At 52.3% G+C, this 17,281-nt stretch overlaps 1 protein-coding gene across 3 annotated transcripts in view; it reads right to left on the bottom strand.

Moving 5' to 3' along the window:
- Positions 1-1,634: 1,634 nt before the first annotated feature.
- TECPR2 (tectonin beta-propeller repeat containing 2) overlaps positions 1,635-17,281 on the bottom strand; it is a 103,029-nt gene continuing 87,382 nt past the window's right edge. For 2 of the 3 annotated variants that reach the window (XM_058567744.1, XM_058567743.1), the window contains exons 18-19: positions 4,124-4,265; positions 1,635-3,627 (exon numbers count right to left, since the gene is read on the bottom strand). In XM_058567744.1, coding sequence (XP_058423727.1) covers positions 3,410-3,627; positions 4,124-4,265 — 360 coding nt within the window. In that variant the 3' untranslated portion in view covers positions 1,635-3,409. The remainder of the gene's footprint in view (positions 3,628-4,123; positions 4,266-17,281) is intronic. The other variant, XM_058567746.1, reaches the window with a different exon arrangement.

Below are 17,281 nucleotides of genomic sequence, written 5' to 3'. Positions count from 1 at the left end.
AATCAGTTTTCCCACCCAGTTTTAAGATTCTTCAATCCATTTAATATTTATTTTGCCCAAATAACTAAGCAGTTGTGCACGTCAGTCGTGAAATCACCCTGTGACGCCTTCCTCACGCTACCTCCTCGTGGGCCTTGTTGGGCTGCTCGACGTCACTGGCCCTTCCACCCACGCCATACTTCCTTCGCTGGCCGTCATCACTCTTGGCGCTTCTCACCTGTTTCTCCTTACCGGGACAGTGAGGCGGCATCAGACAGCGCAGGTCTGGAGTTCCAAAGAGCTGAGTTCCAGTCCTAGCGCTCCCTGTGTGACCTTGAGCAAGTTACTTAACATCTCTGAGTCTCCCCGGGGCTAACGGTACTCACCTCGAGGGGCGCTAACGAGGATGTGAAGCTGTACGTGTGTGACCCTAGGAGCACGTCTGGCATAGTCAAGGGGCGTTCGTGGGCACGAACATTGTTTTGTGAATTCCTCCCTGCCTCCCCCCAACAAAAAAAATCCCAGTGGGGATTCTGACAAACTGAGTTAAACCCATCAATTCCTTTGGGAAGGACCGGTGTCTCTGCATGATGTATTTAGTCTTCCATCAGGAATGTCGAACCTGTCTTCCCTGATTTCAACGTTCTCTGCTGTCTTCTGTAAAGCTCGGCCATTTCTTGCTCAGGCCGCTTCCTGGTACATGACATGTCCCACTGCTGTGAGGAACGTGGTCTCTTCCCACGTGTTGGTTTCAGTAGCGCAATTCCGGTGTCTGGTTTTGTTTCTTGGACGGAGACTTAGACGCAGGGGTTTGAACCCATCCAGAGCCGGGCCTCCATAAGGAGACAGCCCTCCCTGAGCTCCGCCGGACATTAGGGTGTCCTTCCCAGGGGCTACCGGGAGGTCCGTCTACCTCTGGAGTGACCGTTCCCCCAGGACGGCCACCCTGGGCAACCTGGTGCAGATTTACACAGTGACCAGGTCACAGGTCACGTCCGCCTGCACGCTCCTAGCAGTAGGCTGGGTTGGTGAACACCGTCAGCAGTTTTCTAGCACAGGCAGGAACACTGGCCTCCACAAGTGCCCCCTAAGGGCACCTTCTCACGTCAAACATCAGACTCCACGAGGTTTGGAAAAGTCTAGTTTATTGCACTGTCTCAAAGCACAACTAAAAATGAAACCAGAAAGTAAACTGTACAAAGCACTGAAGCTAAAAGTCATTTAAAAGTATCAAACTAGACTTGGGTTTAATTGCACTAAAGTCCCATGGGATTAGGAGAGCTTTGCCATCGAGGGGGGCCGGGCAAGGCACAACAGACGAGGGAGAGGAGCCGTGGCCAGCCTAGGGCGGCCTCTGCTGTCACCAAACTTTTAAAAAAAGGATTCTATAAAAGTGAAGTGTGAAGTAAGATCCGGGATTTCAGCATCTCGTCCTCATTTAGACCTGGAAAACCTCCATCTTCATGGCTGGCTGGGTCCTGTCAGAGAACATATTTTATCGCTCTTCACCTGTAGCCTGGGGGCTCCCGGACACTCACTCAGTAGAAAACAGGCCTCCAGTACCGGGCCCAGGGCCAAAAGCAGGCTAAAAAAAGCATCGGGGCTGGAGTCCTGCCTCGTGCAGCCCCCAGGAGGGAGGGGCGGGCTCAGGCTGGGCTGCTGAGTCCTAGAGCTCAGATGCCAGGGAGCAGAGTGGGCACTGCAGGCTGACCCCAAGGGCTGACGTCTGATGTGGCCACAGCAACTGACCACAGCAGGCACCAGGTCCAACCTTCTGGGGGTATCAACCCAAACACCCCACTGACAGTGCCAGGCTCTGTCTTGGAGCCAGCCGGCAGTTCCCATGACTGCCCTGCACGTCGAGGACACGCAGGGGGCTGCCCGCCCTCTCTGAAGCTGCAGCCGAGGACAGTGCAGGCTCAGGATGAACCATGGAAGGAGTGTAAGGCCTTCCACTGATTTCAGAAAATACACTTCTCTTTTAAATTTGTAAGATTCGATTTCAAATGAGGTATCTTATGCAGGTTTATAATACAACAAACAAAAAAGGCAATAATTAGTAGATTCATCCTCTGAGGATGCTTCTGGTTTTTCTGATGTCCACCAGCATGAGTTAATATCCCTCTAAAGACACATCTCAGCTGGCTAACGCGGCTACGCTCCCCCACATCTGACCGCACCTTCCTGTGCCGTCCTGGCCTCGATACACGGGCACACTTCCATAGCCTTTCATCCACTGGCCTTTATTATTTGGGCTGACGTGTGCCAGCGAGCGTGCCCTGGCCTATGAGTGGGCAGGGAGGGCACAGTGTGGCCTGTGTGTTGTATGCGTGTGTGTTCTCTGTCCTGGCACAGCCCAGTGCCTCACCTCTTAAACACGGCCTCGGTTTCCCATCTGGGCTGTCTAGCATGGAATGTGTGCTGGAACCTGCGTCTCTGAGAGAGGGGGTGGAGAGACGCTGTGATGGAGATGAAGCCATCATGGAAGACGTTCAGTGGTTGGAAGGCACTGACCTTCAGCTCCATTTGGCCTTGGGGCTACTAACGGGGCTGCCTGCGGGAGCTCACAGGCATGTCCCCGACCTGGCTGTGACTCGTCCTGCCCACAGGAGGCTCCCCGCGTCATCCTCCACAACAGGACCTGGAGGGGTCAGTGATGAGAACATGAGCACAGCACAGGAGTAACTGTAGTGCATGCAACTGGCAGCAGCCACTGTCCCCACTTGGAGATGACCTCATGCGAGTTCAGAGGCACTGCTGCTACAGCAACGGATCACTCGGTAAGGCTGTGAGTTCGGGAATGAGACGGAAACAAATATGGATGAAAGCAAGTGTGGGTGTCCAACCTGGCCAGACGTGTCTGGACAAGAGTTGATGAGGCATGTCTAGGAGCGAGCGACTCAGAAACCGACTGTGTCCACCACACAAGTCTCCGCTTCCTCCTTCCTGGGCGACTCCACCCAAGAGCTCTTTCAGATGACCTCCCACTCATCCTCCAGGTCCTCGGGGTGGGGGGTGGCGGCCTGGCCGCTTTGGGCACCGTGCGAGTGGCTGAAAGTCCTCGTCAGCCGCTGGAGGAGGTAGCCGGGGGGGCCCACGGCCCACAGCTCATCTGACGAGGTTACTGCAGGGACAACAGCCAGCCACACTTGTTAATCACCCAGCTCAGGGTGGGGCACAGGTGGAGTCAGGAGCCTGGCTCCACATCTGGATGAGCACTTTCTAGCTGTGGGGCCCTGGACACACCACCCCCCCTCTGTGCCTGTTTCCTCTGCTTTAAAGTGGGCTCCCCAGCACCCTGTCTTCTTCCTGGGAGCTGAGTTCCCTCCCTCAGGTGTGACCCTGGGATGGGCTCCTCCAGGGAGGGCCTTGCCCTCGCTCTCATTTGGGAGAGGGAGCCCAGTGGGAGCAGCCTCATGTGAGAGCCCCTTTAACGTGGTCCTCGGGAGCCCTGAGAACCCCAAGGAGAGCCACGCAGCCTCGAGCTGCGGCACCTGCCTGTGAAACACGTCACGTTTCCGGGAATTTTCTTCCAGTAGTCTCCGGCGGGGTTTTTGTCAGTGACGCCATACCGTCGGGCGAGATCACCGTTGGGGCAGCGGGCCCATACAGTCCTGGTGCTCAGTGCCAGCTGGCAGGCCTGCAACCCTGCAGGCAAACAGGGCGTCCATCTGTCCTCAGACCCCAGCTGTAGACAGGACAGACTACCCCTTCCTACAAGCCTGCTCTCTCCTGACACTGCCCGTCAACCAGAGCGTCCCTGCAGTGACAGTGCCCTGCACCGGCTGGGCTTGGAGTGGGAGCTGAGGGAAGAGATGCCCCATTGGCAGGGCTGACAGAGACGCCAAGAGCCCAAGGCCAAAGAACAGGAGGGTCCGGGCAGCATGGAAACAATCATCCCACAAAACCCCAAGGACAGGGGCTGGCTGTCATTATACAATCCTGGGTCCCTCAGACAAGGACTGCTTAGTTAGACACTTGCTTGTCACCTCCCTGATAGAGCAGCAGACAGAAGACAGCCCTGGGTGGGACAGCCGTGGCTGCTGTGTAGAAGACATGCTGCTTGGCAGACAGTGCCCCTGTGATCACAGCGCCCGGCCAGCCCGTGGGAGTGGACGGCCACGATGTGCTTGCTCATCTCTACCTGGCACGTGCTCCCAGTCGGTCCCCACTGGCATCTCCTCAGTGATTCCAGTTCGGACGTGCACATTCCACCTGCTGTCGAGCGCCCACAGCATCTGGTCGTTGGGGCTGGAATGGACGCTGACCAAGGTGACCCCGGCAGGCTGGAAGCAGAAAGGGACTTTCCTCAGGGAAGGAGGTGGGGGGGCCGTTATTTTTGGAGAGGAAGGATGGGAGGTTTGGAGAACCTCCAGCTACCACGTGTCAGCTACCACGCACAGCAGCCCACAGCAGCCTGACGTGGGACGGGAGGCACAGCAGGTGCGGGGGGCCCAGGGGGAAGCGGAGGGGACCCTCCTGCCCTCCAAGCACAGTCTCACAGGGAGAAGGACGCCAGTCAGACCATCCTGCAGCATCAGGCAAACCCACACTGAGGAACCTCCCACCACGCGAGGAGCCCCGACTAGACTCTTCGGTGGCCGCACGTCCTGAGGGACAGAGGCGGAGATGGGTCAGATTACAGGAGGAGGAAGGGATGGGAGAAGCACATGGGATCCAGGGCTGGGACGGGCGCACTGCTGTAAAGGGCAATAACAGAGGAGTGTCATGTCACCGTCCATGTCCCCCCGACGGCAGCAGCTCAGGAAGGGAAGGCCGGCTCTGGGGCAACACTGGCTGAAGGATCCAGGGCGGAGGGTCTGGCCTCTGAGGGTCTCAGAAGTACGAACACAGGCATGTGCTCACAGCAGGTGAATCTGGGTGAAGGGTCTGCAGGAGGTTATTGAAATATGCCTGCAAGTTTTCTGTTAGTCTCAAGTTTTTTCTAATAAAAAGCTTAATTTTGAAAATTACAGAAATAAAAACCATAAAAATTGTTGTTGCTGTTGTGAGTGTTGTGACAGAGGGTGAGGGGGGAGAAGGCATGTCGACTGGCTACGAGCTCAGTCAGAGGAGGGTGGGTGGCAGAGGCCTATTCAAAGGCCCAGGGAGAGGGCGAGGCGAGAGTCAGGGGAGGTCACTCTGCTGCTCTAAGACAGGAGGATGACTCCCTTCTTTCTGGGTCCCTCAACAGTCACACTAGATCCTACGGCCAATAAACAGGCAGAAGCCTGGCCCTCAGTGGCCTCATGACCAACAACAGCTCTGAGAACAAGGGCAACATTTAACTCCTGCGATGTCCTTGTCCCTCTGTAGGCCCCGTGCCCGTGAGGGGAACATCCAGAGGCACCCACCTGGACTGGGCCCTGACACCCAGCGGGAGGACTCCTGCTCAAGCGGTCCTCCTGTCTGTCCCCTTGGGCAGGTGATGGCCCCTGCTGAGTCAGTCTCCTGCCCCCGGGTGGGGCTAACACTGGCTGCCCAGGCCATGTGAGAATCAAATGAAACCCAGGCCAGAGCAGCCTCGCGGGGGTGGGCACAATGCTGGCTCGCCCTGCCCTACTCCTTGGTCAGCCCTTGTCCACACTTGACGTTTCCTGGTCCCCTGTCCACTTTTCATAGGACAAGAGTAAGCCCCTTCAATGTCCTATATGCCATCCACTAACCAGCTCTGGTTTGTCCCAAGTCTGCTGCCCCTCAGCCAGACGAGGCCTCCGTGCCTGCAGGGGCAGAGCTGGCTGGAGGGTCTGAGCCTCCGGTCACTGACAGTGCTGAGGAGCGACCAAAACCCTAGCGTCTGGCTGTCCGCTCCCTATGGACCGATGCTGCCCATTTTTCTGAACCTCACAGTGGTCCCTTTTATATTTCTGGGTCTCCGGGCCCTGCCTTCTTGGTCTGCCTCAACTGGACCCGATGTCAGTCACCCAGTGGACACTGGGTGGCTCCCTCACAGCCGACATGCCTCTCTTGCTCTGTGCTTCCCTCTTCTTGGCTGTGGTGAACGCGGTCACATTAGATGCCTCACACCCAGGCCTCATCCACATGGTGAGCTTCCTGGTACGATGCTGACCTCACACACCTGTGGGGTCCAGCTACCAGGCACTCTTGGGGCACCTCGGGCAGAGGGGGCTCACCTTGCTCCCCCTGCCCCATTGAGGTGGTCGGGAACTCCAGACCTTCATAAGCACTCACCACCCCGCCCACACTTCTCATTCACCAGCAGCTCTGGGCAGGGGCTTCCTAACTGTTGGCTGAATTAATGAATGGATAAAAGACCCTCCTGGGAGGGAGGGGGCACCAAGGCCCCAGCACCACAGCTGGAGGTCAATCAATCAGATGCTCTTGGCTGAAGGGAGGGCAGGGGACACAGAGGATAGCAAGGAGGAAGGGCAGCAGCCCCTCTTGAGAGCATGGTCACCGGCTGATTATCACCGCTGGGAGACCCAGACCAGCGTCTGCCTCGTCTAAACAATTTCCAGTGTTTTCAAAGCTGGAGAAACCTAAGACCACTGCTGGCATGCTTCCAGGGATGGGAACTTACTATCTCCCCTCCCAACCTGGGCCTTACTCTGGCTGCTAGAAATTTCTCCTTACACTGAGCTTACAGTGCAATTTGAGCAGCCACATGCTCTTGGCCTTGCAGCAGGGGCCGTCTGTCCATTTGCAATGTTTCAAGAGAGATACAGAGAACAAGCGTCCCTCAAAGGTCCTGTTAGCAGCAAAGGGCTCTTTCCTCAGCTGCATGTGAGAGGGAACCCTGCTCTGCTCATCAGGCCTGCAGTCACCCATCCAGAAGCCAGGCACGGCGGAATCTTGGGGAGCTGGGCAGACGAGGCCTGACTCCTGCAGTACTGCTGGAGGATAATTTCAGATAATCACAGGTGCTATCAAGAAATAAGACAATGTTCATCACAGTATTATTCACAATAGCCAAGACTTGGAAGCAACCTACGTGCCCAGGGACAGATGAAGGGATAAAGAAGATGTGGTATATATGTAAAATGGAATACTACTCAGCCATAAAAAAGAGAAAATCATGCCATTTGTGACAACATGGATGGACCTTGAGGGTATTATGCTAAGCAAAATAAGTCAGATGGAGAAAGAAAATACTGTACGACTTCACTCATATGTAGAAGATTAACAAACAAACAAACACACAGATATGCAGAACAGATTGGTGGTTACCAGAGGGGAATGGGGTTGGGGGAGAGCGAAAGGGGTAAAGGGACTCATGTGTACAGTGACAGGTGGCCACAAAAGTAGACTTTTGGTGGTGAACACGATGCAGCCTATACAGAAGTCAAAATATAATGATGTACACCAGAAATTTATACAATGTTATAAACCAATGTTACTTCAATAAAAAATACATATATATTTTAAAAAATAATAAATAAGATGAGCAACCATGATGGGGGAGGTGGGTGGTGAGGTGGCTAGTGACAGCGGACGGCCAGGTGAGGAGACGGCACTAGGGCTGAGGCCTGAAGGACACAGGGCAGCTGAGGGGTGAGGGGCCAGGCATGCGTGAGGCTCAGCAGGAAGTGAGTGTGCTGGGGACTGGGGAGGATTTATTCTACGAGCTGTTAGTGGCCATGCTACCAAATCAGCCCCAGTGGAGGGCCAGGCGGCCAAGATGCCAGGCTTGGCACAAGCCCGGACAACGGTCACAGGCATAAATCATAGCAGCATTTGAAACCCCGAGTCACCTCCAAGAGTCAACCACCAGACGTGCAGGTGAGCTCAGAGGGAGCACTGCAGCCCTACCCATTCCACCATCGTCTGGGTGGCCGGGTGGGCGGCTGCAGGGCTATGGGCGGGGAGTGCACTCAGGAGGGACCACACATAGAGCCACAGAGGGTATCTGGGCCTCCCCCGTGTTTGGGGATTTATATTTACCTCATTCCCCTCTGGGCAATAAACACACCTGTTTAGTTTTAATCCAAACTTATTTGGCACAGAACCTCCTTTACATGTATTACACCTATTTCCATCCCATGGGCCAGGGGTTCCAAGGTGCACATTTTGGCAAGTGCTGCTTTAGGCCAAGCAGAGAGGACAGGGCTGTGTCCTCAAAGCACTGGGAGAGGTCCCTCATGCCCCCATGCATGCCTGAGCCCCACTGTGTGTCGGCACCATGCCTGACACTGCGGTGTGTGTCTGAGAGAGATGCAGCCAGAACTCACAGGCTCTCTGAACTAAGGAGCATCCTAAATCCTTCTCAAGTAATAAAATAAATACTAAAAGTGTCCTTTGCTTACAAATGACTCGTGTGACTGCGAATTCTTCAGCCTCATTGAGACACGGGGTCTGTGGCCTTCCCCTGGAGTCTGGCCTGTGACTTCTTTGACCAATAGAACATGGCAGAAGCAAATGGTTGGCAGGGCCGAGCCTGGTCTTCAGAGCAGGGCAGTACCAGCTCCTCCTCTCAGAGCCTGAGCCGTGTGAAAAGTCTGCAGATGTGCAGGCCACATGGAGGGGAGAGGCGTGCACAGGCCCGCCGAGGCCCCAGACATGGTGGAGCAGAGAGGTGCCGTCCATGCTGGACTCTGTCCGCATTCCTAACCCACAGTCCTGAGATGTAACAATAATGAACTGCTGTTTGAAGCCACTAACTTTGGGGCAGTGTGTTGCGAACAAGCAGAACAACGGAAAAACAGAGAAAGCTGTAATGGGGCTGGAGGATGGAGAAGAAAGAAGTGGAGAACATGACGCAGAGAGAGCGAGAGACGGTGGATGGAGGAACCCTTGGAGGAAGGGGCGGGCAGCGGAGGAGGGCAAGGAGGAAGAGAATGGCCTCCAACGGCCAGGGCAGGAGACAGGCGCTGTGCCCCTTCTCTCTCCTCTCCATCCTTGGGCTTCTATGATCTCCTAGATGTCTCTGAACTTAGGAAACCCTCGGCTCCCCTGCCCCACTGCCTGGTTTGGGCACGTCCCAGCCTGCCGACAGCTCGCCCTCCCCTAGTCTCTAACCCTGCCGTGTCCACCCCCTTATCAGCCCTTCTCAGGATGAGGTGGGACCCACCTTCCTGCCTGCAGCGCTCCCACGTCTCCCTCCTGCCAACAGAATACGTGGAAATTCCTCAGTGTGGCCCAGCTCAGCCCCAGGGTCCATGTCTCCTCTGTGCCTTGGTCCACCATTCTCTTCCTAGCATGCACTCCTTCGTTCACCTGGCCAGCTTTGACTCAGCCTGCGTGACCCCAGTCAGGTCACCCCCTCACAAAGCTCCCGGCCCGGTGAGGGCCCCGATGCCCGGGGACACCTGCTTGGTCTGAGTTCCCTGAAGGCAGAGGCCATGTCTGTTCATTTCTGGGGATGCTAAGAAGCGCTGGATGAACACATGGCTCCTGCTTCCCTCTGAAATGTCGCCCTAGCCCAGCTCTTCACTTGCTCTCGTCCAATAAAAGGAGAACTTTTTATTGAAGGATCACATATATTCAAAAAGGTACACAAATCCTAAGTGTACAGCTGGCTGGGTCTTTGTAATCTGAGCACACCTGTGAACTGCACCCAGAGCAGGAAACAGACCATGGGCAGCAGCCCAGGCCCTCCTGTGCACCCCCTTACCACACTCCCTGCTCTCCAGACCCCACACTAGAGACTGCAATATCCGGACTTGAACCTCACTTGGATGGAGCACACGGCACAGAGGCTTCATTCTGAAAGAGGAAATGGCACTCCCCACCTGGAGCCCTCCCAGAGGCTGGAGGCCTGCCTGCAGGGCAGCCCAGGGAAGGCCACGGGGAGAAAAGGACGAAAGCCAGCTCTCAAAGGACAGAAGAGCAGAAGTGGCCAGAATAAAAGCATACAGGGATACTGATAACTGCACATCCTTATACACATATCTTACAAAGTATATCATCTGGTCACATTTCCCAGACTGGGTTACTTGGAACACTATGCCACCCCCACTGGCAGTGTTCATGCCGAGCTCTCTGATCAGCTCCTGAACACCTCCATCTGGAGCCTCAAAATCATTTGTTCCACAAACACTGAGCACCTTCCATCCCCCAGGCCCTGTGCTGGGCGCGGGGGAAACCTCCACTGCAAACAAACCACACATCTACACCCTCAGGAGCATCCATTCCACTGGGAGGGCTGGGCTGGGTACAAACACACCAATGCTGTATTGTGTAACAGGGAGAGGGGCTAGGAGAACACTGGGGCGAGAGGGATGGGGGGCTGGGCCGGTTCCCTGACCCTGACACCCAGGGAAGGCACGCCAGGCAGGTCCAGCAAGTGCAGAGCTGGAGGCTGGCGCAGGTTTGGGAGCAGCAGGGAGGCGAGGGAGGCGGCAGCCCAGTGAGCAGGCGGGGAGAGGTCAGAGGGCTGCAGGGCCATAGTGTCGCTGCAGGCTGAGGTTAGAAGTGGGATTTCATGCTGAGTGAGTTGGAAAGCCATTAGAAGACTTTGCAAACAGGAATGACACGAACTGACAATGGCTGCTGTGCGGACAGACCTCAGGAAGGCCTGGGCAGAACAGGACCCCCTTCTGGAGGCTGGTGCAGTAATCCAGGTGAGAGACGGTGGGGGTGGGGTGGGGGGTGAAGGACCTAAGAGGAGGTTTGGAACGTGGAGCCCACGGGATCCGCGGAAGGATGGGCAAAGTCAGGCCGGGGCAGGGCTGCTCTGCTTGACTCTGGATCCCTTCACGGGGGCGCCAGGCCTCCGGGAGTGCTCAGCACACTGTGGTTGATAAACGGAAACACGAGCACAAGGAACAGCTGAACCAGAGACAGGAAAGACAGGGATATGCCTTGGGTGAAATAAACTGCTGTTCTCTTCAAGAGAACAACAAATGCTTGAAAAGCTAGCAAAATGGGGGGTTGCACTGCTAACTGCCCTCTTGGCTGAGTGGGTGGGTAATGAGGAGGCCTGGTCTGCCGCCAGCCTGGCCTGCCAGGGCCCTGGGCACGCCACGTGAGGGTCATGAGAGATGCCTGCAGGGACGGACAGACCAGGCAGGGCTGGACATCTGCCAGCAATTATCTTTTGTTAGGTCAGAAACAACGAAAATCACTGAAACTAAAAGCAAATGACTTCATCATCTTTCTCTAGAGAAGACAGCTTATTACAGGTCTCAGGGTAATTCCCAGCGGGAAGCAGTACAGGATCCTGGGGGCAGGGAATTCCGCTCTGCGTGTTTACTTAAAATAAGCAGTACCAGGTCCTGCTGTGGGTAACCCACGGCAAGGCTGCGCTCCGTCTTGTCACCGTGACTCAACTGATTAGCAGACTCAGCAGACCTGTGCCATATTTATTTATGAACTCAGGGTTTTTTGTAACCGTCACCTTAGGATTACTTTTTTGTTCACTGACTACCACTTATTGTTTTGAAAATCATTGATGTAAGTAGAGATGCCGCCACTAAAACAGACTGCATTCCTCTCGGGCCTTCTTCTGAAGGCGAAGGAGAGCTTCTGCCCGAGCCCCGGGCCATGTAAGAGGGGCTCACTCATCTCCCTGTCGGCACCAGAAGTCGGGGGCTGAGCGCGCCCTCATTAAATGACAAACCCCAGCATGCCAGAGGCTTTCAGACAGAGCGGGCGTTGCTTGGGTCCTAGCAACCTGTTGGTGAACAAACAAGCTCCCACCCAAAATGCCCTATCTTTCCACAGGCTCGTCAGGGAAACGGGAAACAAAACAACTAAGAAGGAACTGTAAAAAGCGATTTTAAGGGCACTTACTGTTAATACTTTTATTTATTTCTACCTTGCTTCCAATATAAACTTCTTTACTTAAAAAACATCTGGCTTATATCATTTTGTGCTCTGCTCAGTTCACAACATCCAAGGCCTGTCACCACCCGTCACAGCTGTGATTCCCACACGGGTTGCTCACGCCACCACCCAGAGGGCTTTGCAAAACAAAGCCCCGGGCCTGCATCAGGTGTTCTCATGAGGGCCCAGGCCTCAGCAGCTGAAATGCCCTGTCGGTCAATCTGATGTACAGTCATGGCTGGGTCGGGTAGGGGGGGTGGGAGGGGGGCGGTTTGAAAACATCTAACTGATCGAATAATAAGAGAGAAGTGGTAAGCAGGATGGATGGACAGTGGTATCAAATGTTACCCAGAGGTCAGGAGGAATACAAAATGAGGTCATTAGCACCCCCTGGAGACCTGGGGAGGGGAGAGGCAGCCGGGGCCAGGGAAACCAGAGTGCAAAGGGCTAAGAGGTGAGAAGAGAACAAAGCTGCTATGGGTCTATGGGTCTGCTCTGACAAGTCCGCAGGCTCCGGGAGAGGGACAGGATGGCACAGGAGGAAGTAGAAGGCCAGGGGCAAGGGTTGTTAAGTCTCCAAGAGAGCAAGAGGGACAAGTGATGCCCTGGTGCCACTGGGGAGAGGGCAGGGAGGGGAGTGGAGGCCTCGGGGCCTGGGCCCAGCTCCACCTAAAGGAGTAGAGGGCTTTTTCTTTAGAGACAGTCTTGTCACAGGAAGGGGAAGAGACAGCACAGAAGAGTTGTCAGGCACCCCCTCCCCACGAGCCCCACATACTCCCACCATCCTCTGGGACACTGGAGTCATGGCCCTGAGGATAGTACTGTGTCTTCTCCAGGTGTCTTAGTCACCTTTGTTTCCTGAAGGACAATCAAACAGGAGGCCCCGAAGAATGTTTGTGAGGTGGGAAAGGAAGTTTCAGAAACTCTCACTGACTGGTACTTGCCAACCTGCCACTCAGCTGCCTACCCATTCATTCATCCATCATCCACCTACCATCACTCATCCCAGCCACCCGTCACCTACTCATCACCCATCCACACACCATCCACCCACCTACCCACTCACACCTCCACCATCCTCCTATCAACCACCGACCCACCATCCATCCACCCACCCAACAGATATTTACTTGAGCATCCACCAGATGCCAGACGCTGTACCAGGTGCTAGGAATCAATTTTGCTGGCTCCTGGATTTTAAAGTGGTGAGAGCTACGACGTTAATAAAACAGTCACACAAAGAAATGTAAGACTCAGCAGGTAAGAGCTACAAAGGTGAAGAACAAGGTGCTCTGAGAGCGTATAACCGGGAGATCACACCACAAGGTCAGGGAAGGCTGCCTTAGGAACTGACGGCTAAACCAAGACCAAAGAATGGACAAGAACGAACCAGGAGAAGACGACAGGGAAGAGTGTGCCAGGTGGAGTAAGAGCACACGCAAAGGAGGGAGCACGGTGGCACGAGGGGATGACAGGACACCAGGCGGCTGGAGTGGGAAGGGCAGGGCAGTGCTACACAAGGTTTGTCTCCCCAGGAAATTGCAGGGAGGTCTGCTGGGGTCCAGGGCTCTGAGATGGAAGGTGTTCAGAGAGAGAGGTTTGGAAAGCTACTCAATGGAAGATGGTAAGAAACAAAATGCAGTGTACAAAAGGCTCCCCAGCCGAACTGAGGACTTGGTAGAGGTCAGACAGGCACACCATGCTGGCCTCTGGGAGGAAAGGGGTTAAGTTGGAGGGAGTGTGGAAAAGACAGGCACCTGCCTAGGATGATAAGGCAGCAAAGGGCTCCACAGGTGTCACCCACTCTCTGCCACCCACCCCAAGAGCTCCTGAACATGGCCCAAGCAACACTGCTTTACAAATGTCTACTGGAACAAGTCCCAATGACCTTACTGCCAGCGGCAAGCAGGGCCAAAATGCCAAGAGGGGGGAAAAGAGGAAGAGGTCTGTGAAGATGCTCCACACGTGCACAGGCCATTTTCAAACTAGGAAACCTGCTCTTGCTGAATCCAGATCCCTCCAGAGGGAAGGTGAGTAAGACCAGGTCCCGCGGTTCTTAAACCTTAAGAGTCCCCAGGGCTCATGATGTGGAAGACTTGTTAAAATAGAACGTTCCTGAGCTCAGGGCCAGCCCTTCTGCATCAGACTTTGGGGCTGGGGCCCAGAAATGACATTTTAAACAAGCACCCCAGGGTCGGCCCCATGGCTTAGCGGTTAAGTGCGCGTGCTCCGCTGCTGGCGGCCCGGGTTCGGATCCCGGGCGCGCACCAACGCACCACTTCTCCGGCCATGCTGAGGCCGCGTCCCACATTCAGCAACTAGAAGGATGTGCAACTATGACATACAACTATCTACTGGGGCTTTGGGGGAAAAAATAAATAAAATTAAAAAAAAAATAAAAATAAAAAAAAAAATGAACAAGCACCCCAGGTGATTCTGATTCAGGAGGTCTGTGGGCTACCTTTTGAGAAACAATGGCCTACCCTTCGGCCAAGAAGTAAGCAAGGCAATACCACTCAAAGGGGCCTACAGATTTCAGTGCAATCTCTATCAAAATTCCAGCTGGTCTTTTTGTGGTAATGAAAAAGCTGATCCTAAACTCACATGGAATTGCAAGGGACCCTGAATGGCCAAAACAATCTTGAAAAAGAACAAATTTGGAAGACCCACACTTCCTGATTTCAAAACCACTACGAAGCTACAGTGTGATATTGGCATAAGGATAGACATATAAATCAGTGGAATAGAATTGAGGGTCCAGAAATAAATCCATACAGTCAAGTGATTTTTCAACAAGGCTGCCAAGATCATTCAATGAGAAAAGAACAGTCTTTTCAACAAATGGTGCTGGAAAAACTCAACAGCACACATGCAAAACAATGAAGTTGGACCCTTACCTTATACCATATACAAAATTAACTCGAAATGGATCAAAAATAAATGTAAGAGCTAAATCTGGCAATGGTTTCTTAGGTATGACACCAAAGGCACAAGCAACAAAAGAGAAAATATAAATTGGATTTCATAAAAATTAAAAACTTTTGCACATAAAAGGACACTATAAAGAAAATAAAAAGACAACCCACAGAATGGGAGAAAATATTTGCAAATCACATATCTGATAAGGGTCTACTATCCAGAATAAATAAAGAACTCTTACAACTCAACAACAAAAGGACAAACAACCCAATTAAAAAATGGGCAAAGGACTTGAACAGACATTTCTCCAAAGAAGATATACAAATGGCCAGCAAGCATATGGAAAGATGTTCAATATCAATAGTTATTAGGGAAGTGCAAATCAAAACCACAATGCAATACCACTTCACTAGGATGACGACAAAAAAGAAAATGGAAAATAACAAGTCATTGGAGAGGATGTAGAGAAATAGGAACTCGCATACATTGCTGACAGGAATGTAAAATGGTGCAGCCTCTGTGGAAAACAGTTTGGCAGTTTCCCAAAAGGTTAAATACAGAATTACGGTATGACTCAGAAATCCCACTCCTAGATATATACCAAAAGAAATGGAAAAGATTTTCAAACAAAACTACACGAATGTTCATAGCAACACTCTTCACAATACACAAAAGGTGGAAACAACCCAAATGTCCATCAACTGAGGAATGGATAAACAAAATGTGGTAAAGAATATCACTCAAAATAAAAAGGAAAGAAGTACTGATACTGAAACAATATGGATGAACCTTGAAAACATGATGCTGAGTGAAAGAAGCCAGTCACAAAAGGCCACATATTGTATGAGTCCATTCATGTGAAACATCCAGAAGAGGACAATCCATATAGAGAGAAAGCAGACTAGAGGCTGCCAGGGACTGGGGGAGGGAGCAATGGAGAGTGACTGCTCCTGGGTACAGCGTTTCCCTAAAACCTGATGAAAATGTTCTGGAACTAGACAGTGATGAAGGTTGCACAACACTATGAATGTACTAAATGCCACTAGTGGTAAATTTTATGTTATGTGTATTTTACCACAATTTTTTTAAAAAGAAAAAATTGACAAGCCTTGGTTGTGACAATGTACAGTTGTTTTGCAAGATGTTATCATTGGGGGAAATTGGGTAAAGGGTACAGAGGATCTCTATTATTTCTTACAAATGCATGTGAACCTGCAATTATCTCAATAAAAATTTCAATTAAAAAAAAGAAGTAGACAGCCTAAAAATTTGGCTTATCCTATTTAAAACTATAAAAATGAAAAAAAAGAATGAAGGTTGCAACTGTAAAATGGAGTAAATAAGGAATTTAAGATTTAAAAATCATTTGGAAATACTAAAAAATTATGTATAGTCTTGGTGTGCCTCCAAAGATCGTGAGTGTGTGTGTGCGCGCACACGCGTGTGCCTGCTCCTGCTTATTTTTAAGCGTCCTTTAAAGTTGAGTTACAAGGTGAGTTATGGGAAGGAAGCCACACCCCCTTTCTGGAAGCACCCAGTGATTTAATTACAGCCATCAACATGCTTTGATATTTACAAATCAAAGGGGCTGCTCAGGGCTGTTAAGTTTCCCTTAAACAAGACCTCACGGGGTGGGGGTGGTGCTGGGGGGAATCCCCCAGCTATCCCATGTTCTCAAAAGTCAAACACTCATTACCAATTATTATGAACAAGTTAAGACCACATTTTATTTATTCCAAGCCACCCATATTACAGAATAAACCATTACTCTTTCTCATTAATCAAGAGATTCTCCAGACAGAATTTATTTTATGCACTGAGATCTTGACTAGACATAAAGTTCAAGCTAAGGAGTGAAGTTTTCACGTGATGGACTAGTCCCAAACTGCCATTCAAAGGCCCTGCTGCTGGCTCCAGTGCCCACCCGGGGCCACAATGACTGTCCTCAGGTTAGGGATTCACCTTAGTTGTCAGGTGTACTGAAAAGACTGCTTAGCTTAGATAACATGAGCCAGAAACGGGACAGGTTCTGGGTTTCCTGGAATCCAGACAAGCTTGTTTTTTGAGTTATATACAGTACTTGTGAACTCTGGCTCCAATTTTCTCATCTAGTACATTCCCCCAAGAAGTTGGACTACAGCCACTAGGTGAGTTGTGGTAGGACCACACACTCCTAGGAGAAATGATTCTGGTAACTACAAACAACGGAGAGCCTGCCGCAGATGGTTCCCGCTGCCTGTTACTCACACGTCCAGTGGTGAAAGCCACAGGCAGAGAAAAGTGTGCCACCCAGAAGTTGTCCACCCCTCACCCAGCGATTTTCACTGGAGTCTGTTTTTGATCTGGTTTTACAAGACTGCACACTCTACGAGGGCAGGACTCTGCCTGCCTCGTCCAGTGCCTCGCACGGCCCGATACACAGTAGGTTCTTTATGTCTAGTCATTCAGTGTGCAAAGACATGAATGTCAGGACTCAGCCACTTGGGGTGTGCTGCCTAGACCACTTCAGGGGCCTCCTAATTGGTCTCCCCATGGCAAACCATCCTACCGGGGGCTGCAGAATAATCTGTGCTGGACATGTGACTGCCTTGCACCACTGGCCGCGGTCCCCACTGTCTGCAGGGTAACTCCTGTTCCTGTGGCACTCCACCCTCCACCA

This window comes from Diceros bicornis, chromosome 24, assembly GCF_020826845.1.
Source record: "Diceros bicornis minor isolate mBicDic1 chromosome 24, mDicBic1.mat.cur, whole genome shotgun sequence".
In the NCBI taxonomy this organism is placed as follows: domain Eukaryota; kingdom Metazoa; phylum Chordata; class Mammalia; order Perissodactyla; family Rhinocerotidae; genus Diceros; species Diceros bicornis.
Note: the sequence above shows the minus strand (reverse complement) of the source record. Positions and strands in the feature narration are given on the sequence as shown.